We start from the raw sequence: 6,372 nt of genomic DNA, 5'->3' as shown, positions 1-6,372 counted from the left end.
TCCAGCCTTAGCTGTGTCATCCGTTTTGGGGGAAAGTATTAATTCAGGAATTTTTCTGTCAGTTGTTTCCATGTCCTTATGCTGGCCTTAGGTTGGTTATTCAACCACCTCTTAGCTTGATCTTTTACAGCAAATGGAAACAGTAATAGTCTGTAGACATCTTGATCTATTTCTTTATCATGTACTGTGTCAGCAATCTGTAGAAACTGTGCCAGAAACTCTGTAGGTTCTTCCTGTGGAAGACCGGAATACTGGCAACTTTGCTGCACCATGATAATGAGCTGAGGATTCAACTCAAAGCTACTGACTCCAATGGAGGGTATGCAGATACTACTCCCATATGAAGCAGTAGAGGGGTTAGAATATGACCCCAGAGTCCTTCTGGACTGTTCATTTCCGCTTAGGTTCATGATGGAGAAAGGGAGATGATGTAAAATAGAGAAAATATTTTTATTTATTCAATTATTTATTTATTTCGAAAACAAAATAAATCAAAATAAAATAAATAAAAAATGAGTGAAGATTTTCGAAAAACTGAGGAAAGGGAAAGTGGTTAGGAAGTTTTGAAAAGGGTATGATGAGTTTTTGAAAAAGGTTTTAAATTTTGAAATAAAAATCTGAATTTTAGAAATAGATTTCGAAAATTTGCTTTTAAAACAGAGAAAAAAAATATTTTTGAATTTAAAGAGGAGAGAGAAAACAATAAGATAGCACAAGATTTAAAATTTTTAGATCTGATGCTCCTTGTTTTCGAAAATTTTTTTAGGGAAAAAACACTAAGGAACACCAAACTTAAAAATTTTAAGATCAAGACGCAAGGAAAACTCAAGAACACTTTGAAGATTCACAAGAACACGAAGGAAGAACACCAAACTTAAAATTTTTAGAAAACCAAACTAAAATTTTCGAAAAACACAGAGAAATCAACAAGAAAACACCAAACTTAAAATTTGGCACAGGATTTAACAGAAAAATTATTTTTGAAAAAAGATTTTAACAAGAAAATAAGGATTCTAAAGTTTTATCACGACAATAATACGAGACTCTAAACAAAAAGAGAAATTTTTCCTAATCTAAGCAACAAAATAATCCGTTAGTTGTCCAAACACGAACAATCCCCGGCAACGGCGCCAAAAACTTGGTGCACGAATTGTGAATCACACTTTTCACAACTCGTACCACTTACCAGCAAGTGCACTGGGTCGTCTAAGTAATACCTTACGTGAGTAAGGGTCGAATCCCACGGAGATTGTTGGTTTGAAGCAATCTATGGTTATCTTGTAAATCTTAGTCAGGAAGTTAGTTATGTTTATCAGTTGAATTGCGAATAACCAAGAGAGCATAAATTAAAGGTTACTTGTTATGCAGTAATGGAGAATATGTTGGAGTTTTGAAGATGCTTTGTCTTCTGAATATCTGCTTTCCTCTGTCTTCTGATTCACGCATGCACGTCGTCCCATGGCAAGCTGTATGTAGGGGATCACCGTCGTCAATGGCTACATCCCATCCTCTCAGTGAAGAATATGCTCACATGCTCTGTCACAGCACGGCTAATCATCTGTCGGTTCTCGATCATACTGGAATAGAATTCTTCATCCTTTTGCGTCTGTCACTAACGCCCAGCACTCGCGAGTTTGAAGCTCATCACAGTCATTCGATCATTGAATCCTACTCGGAATACCACAGACAAGGTTTAGACTTTCCGGATTCTCATGAATGCCGCCATCAGTTCTAGCTTATACCACGAAGACTCTAATTAAGAGATCTAAGAGATACTCATTCAATCGGATATAGAACGGAGGTGGTTGTCAGGCACACGTTCATGGGTTGAGGAAGGTGATGAGTGTCACGGATCATCACCTTCATCACAGTTAATCGCGAATGAACATCTTAGGTAGGAACAAGCGTGTTTGAATGGAAAGCAGAAATACTTGCATTAATTCATCGAGACACAGCGAGCTCCTCACCCCCAACAATGGAGTTTAGAGACTCATGCCGTCAAAGAGTACAAAGTTCATATCTAAAAAATGTTATGAGATGCAAAATAAGTCTCTAAAAGTTGTTTAAATACTAAACTAGTAGCCTAGGTTTACAAAAAGTGAGTAGACTATGACAGATGGTGCAGAGATCCACTTCTGGGGCCCACTTGGTGTGTGCTGGGGCTGAGACTTAAGAAATTCACGTGCATAAGGCCATTTTGGGCGTTCAACACCAGGTTTGGATCCATTTCTGGCGTTGAACTCCAACTTTTAATCCTTTTCTGGCGCTGAACGCCAGAATTGGGCAGAGAACTGGCGTTGAACGCCAGTTTACATCATCTATCCTTGAGCAAAGTATGAACTATTATATATTTCTGAAAAGCCCTGGATGTCTATTTTCCAACGCAATTAGAAGCGCGCCATTTTGAGTTTTGTAGCTCCAGAAAATCCATTTTGAGTGCAGGGAGGTCAGAATCCAATAGCATCAGCAGTCCTTTTTCAACCTGAATCAGATTTTTGCTCAACTCCTTCAATTTCAGCCAGAAAAATACCTGAAATTACAGAAAAACACACAACTCATAGTAAAGTCCAGAAATATGAATTTTTCCTAAAAACTAATGAAAATAAACTAAAAACTAACTAAAACATACTAAAAATTATATGAAATTAACCCCAAAAAGCGTATAAAATATCCGCTCATCAGTACTGTTGATGTCCCTTGAGAAGCCATAGGGTCCTTGGAAAGCTCCTATGAAAAAATAATACATAGAGTCAAAATTGCTATCAAGTATAACTACAACATAGAAGTTACCAGTTTATTTTAATTCAAGTAACCACTAATACAATATTGTATCTTACTAACCTCTTCTATATCAAAGCTAGCTTGCGTGCCACTACCAATCTTATCACCCAAATCGTCACCGTCATTCTTCATAGGACAATTCTTCTATACATGACCATCATTGTTGCATTTAGTGCACCTCCGGTTACCTCTCTCTTTTTCCCCCTTGGGTGCTCCTTTTGTCTTGACCACTGAAGGGTCACCAACAAAGTTCGGCATGGGAGAATCTCTTGTTTGTCTTTTCAAGCCAGATTTTTGTTCTAGTGTTTGGGTCCAACGACAAACTTCATTCATAGTGTCATAGAAAGAAGGACCATCTTGAGCTCCTAAGAATACCATCCACGTAGCTACCACTGACAATGCGCCATAGCGCATTAAAAATTCTCTCTCTCTGTCTTGCGGAGTGCCTCCAGCGGAACTTTCATCCAGATACTCTTTGGTATCCTTCGACCATCTTTTCAAAAGAAGACTATCTGGAAACTTCTGTAAACCTACACTTTTCATGGCACAAAATATGTGGCTGCAAGGAATGCCTTCACTACTCCACCGACTACATTCACACTCCATATGCTCAGTATTGCGATCATAAAGTACGTTATATATATGTTGCCTTCTATCACACTCCTTAACTTTTAACACAACAGTAGTTGATATTTTTTCCTCATTTATTATATCTAATGTGACCACTCCTTGAATCTCCTTTTTTACTTCTCCAAGAATCTCTCTTGTGTAAAAATTTGCAACAGAAAGCTCCAATGCTTCTAACCCAGTAGTTAGAATGGGCTCCCCATTCACCGTCTTAAATTGAGAAACCAATTCATTGTGTCTATAGTCCCTAAGAGCATGTTCAAGATTTTGGACCAACTCTAGAAGACTCTGCGAATGCAAATAAACCTCTTAATGAAGTTGTTTATCGCCTCACACCTTGATATTGTTCTAAATCTAGCACAGAATTTATCCCTCAAGTAAAAGCTTGCCCAATTTTTCATCTTTTCATATTCATTTAGAACCCACTCATTTTCCTCCAACCCATATTGTTTTATCATATTCTCCCAATATTCTTCAAATTCATCCGAATGCCATGGAGCATACAAACATCTTCTGAAGTCATTAAAAAAATTTTTGTTTTTTATGTTTGCCGTTACATTCTTCTAAATGTGCCAACCACATAATCGGTGAGTTGCATCTGGGAAGATTTATCGAATTGCTGCCTTCATTGCCTCATCACCGTCTATGACCACAACACTGGGAGACTTGTTCAGCATGACTTCTAAAAGGTTTTGCAACAACCACATATATGTTGCTGTTCGTTCGTCCTCTACCAAGGCAAAGCCAAATATACATGTTTGGCGGTGATGGTTACAACCCGAGAAGATTACCAACGGCCTTCTGTACTTATTCTTCTGATAGGTTGTATCGAATGCAAGCACATTTCCAAAGCACTGATAGTCGGCCCTACAAACACCATTTGCCTAAAATAAATTTGCCAGCCGACCTTCATTAGTAACACTGTACCTTGCCATGGCCATGGGGTCAACATTGACTTTCCCAAGTACATAGCTAATTGCCGCATTGGAACCCCCACCAATGAGCTTTGCACGACGAGTTCTTTGAATGTGGTTATCGAGGTCCTTCTTTGTGAACTCGACATTGACATAACCACCGGCTTGGCCTACCATTAGTCTCAATATTTTAGAGGTTGGAAGACCATGATCATGCATGGTGTTCACCTGAGCTTTTTGTGCCTTAGTCAACCCTCGGTGGTTTGGAATTAGGTGTACCAAGCATTATGGAACAAGATCATGGTTGTGCTTCTCGACTAATTTTTTAACCCTCCAAGTCGAAGTTTTCGTGTCAAAGTATACCGCAAGTATGGCTTCATAACCAGTGCAAGTCAGCGCTCTATGCTTCCTCTTCCTACTCGAATTAGAGATGTATTTCTCAGCTCTCTTTCCTTCCTTGTTGCAAAAAATCGCCTTCTGCACTGTGTTCATCTTTTCCACGTGCTGTATCACCCTTGCAAACTCCAAAATCGCCACATGTCGGATAACGTACATACAAGTTATAAGTTGTATCCGATGTTTCAAAGGTCTAGTTTATAACATTATCAGCCATCACAGACACACACTTGCTACTGCTGCCACCGCAATCACAAGTGTAGTTCACATTTTCTTCCACACCAGTCATCATGCAATCTTCGACGTTGTCTTGTGAATTGAGTGGTTCCAAATCAACATCCATTGTATCCTAATGAGATAAAATAAACAAAAGGCAATAAATAACAAAAGGCAATCATAATAAATAACAAAATTCATCATAAATTTCATTGATAATCAACCAGAATTTTAAGTTATAGTTATTGTCTCATTAAATTACAAATTATTTAAAAATAGTTAAGAAAAATAAGGGACCATACCATTGTTTGATAAAATATCACCTAATTTATATTATGCAAGAATATATATTCTTGCACACAACAATCAAGTGACATAGAACAAATAATGAAAAAAAATTATATGATAGCGAATTAACAAAACTAATTGTAAAAAGGAATAATAGTAATCGAAAGAACATTACTGGGGGAGGAGCCATCTGAGAAATTAATTTTTGTGGCAATTCAATAGCAAATGTAAGCCAAAAACAACTTAATAGGAACTCTAAGAAACAGATGAGTTTCAATTTATAATCACCAAACAAATGAAGCCTAAGAAACAGATGATTTTCAATCCTTTAATTTTAGTTTCAAACCAGAAAACAAATGAAGCCTAAGAAATATGTATGGCTATGGCACAATGGACACAACAAGATTAATATTTATTTGAGGGAATATTTTGGTGGAGGTTTCTAAAAACCTCCACAATATATTTTATTTATGGCAATTTTAAAAACCCCCACCCATAATTAATTAAAATTCAAAATTTAGGAGACAAATCTCATTTTTCCTTATTCCCGAAATGAAAGGTGTTTAGTTAGCTGAGAGAGTGGGTATGGAATCCTAGGTTTTCTACTGCTAGTTTCGCTGCCGTTTCTGCTGCCGTTTTCATTGCCGGTGCCGTTACCACTGCCATGTTCATTGCAGTAGAGAGCTTCTGGATCGAGCCACCTCTTCTGTCAACGCGTTTTTAGATAAGTTCTCTTCTCTATACTGTCGTTGCTGCCACTGCTGCCACCGCAGTTTCCACCACCGTTGTCACCACAGTTTCTGCCGTCGATGCCACCGTAGTTGCCGTGGTACAACGCATTTTCAGATATGTTCATTCCTGAGTTTCTTCTTCAATGCTGCTTTCTCTCACTCCAATTTCTTCTTTGAACTGCTGCTGGTACTTCTTTTTCTTCTTCTTCCCAATTAATTTGTTGATATTTCTTCTTTGTTAACAATAAATTCTCACCTCCTCAGTTCTGATGCAACTTTCGTACTGATACTCCCTCTTGTTCTGTATTTTTTTTTTATTCTTTTTCATTTGTGTTGATAAGAAATCTTGGAAACGAGGTAGGAAAGACATGATAATTGATAAAAAAATATTAGAATTATATTATATTAGTTTATTTTCT

The 6,372-nt window shown here is 37.5% G+C and overlaps 1 protein-coding gene across 1 annotated transcript; it reads right to left on the bottom strand.

Moving 5' to 3' along the window:
- Positions 1-2,925: 2,925 nt before the first annotated feature.
- On the bottom strand, positions 2,926-4,499 carry LOC140183137 (protein FAR-RED IMPAIRED RESPONSE 1-like). The gene is made up of 3 exons (XM_072231157.1): positions 4,336-4,499; positions 4,041-4,275; positions 2,926-3,696 (listed from the first exon to the last, which is right to left on the bottom strand). The coding sequence occupies exons 1-3, from the start codon at positions 4,497-4,499 to the stop codon at positions 2,926-2,928; spliced, it is 1,170 nt and encodes a 389-aa protein (XP_072087258.1).
- Between the last annotated feature and the right edge of the window lie 1,873 nt (positions 4,500-6,372).

This window comes from Arachis hypogaea, chromosome 20 (genome assembly GCF_003086295.3).
Source record: "Arachis hypogaea cultivar Tifrunner chromosome 20, arahy.Tifrunner.gnm2.J5K5, whole genome shotgun sequence".
Lineage (NCBI taxonomy): Eukaryota > Viridiplantae > Streptophyta > Magnoliopsida > Fabales > Fabaceae > Arachis > Arachis hypogaea.
The sequence above is the reverse complement of the archived record's forward strand: the minus strand, read 5'-3'. Positions and strand labels throughout refer to the sequence as shown.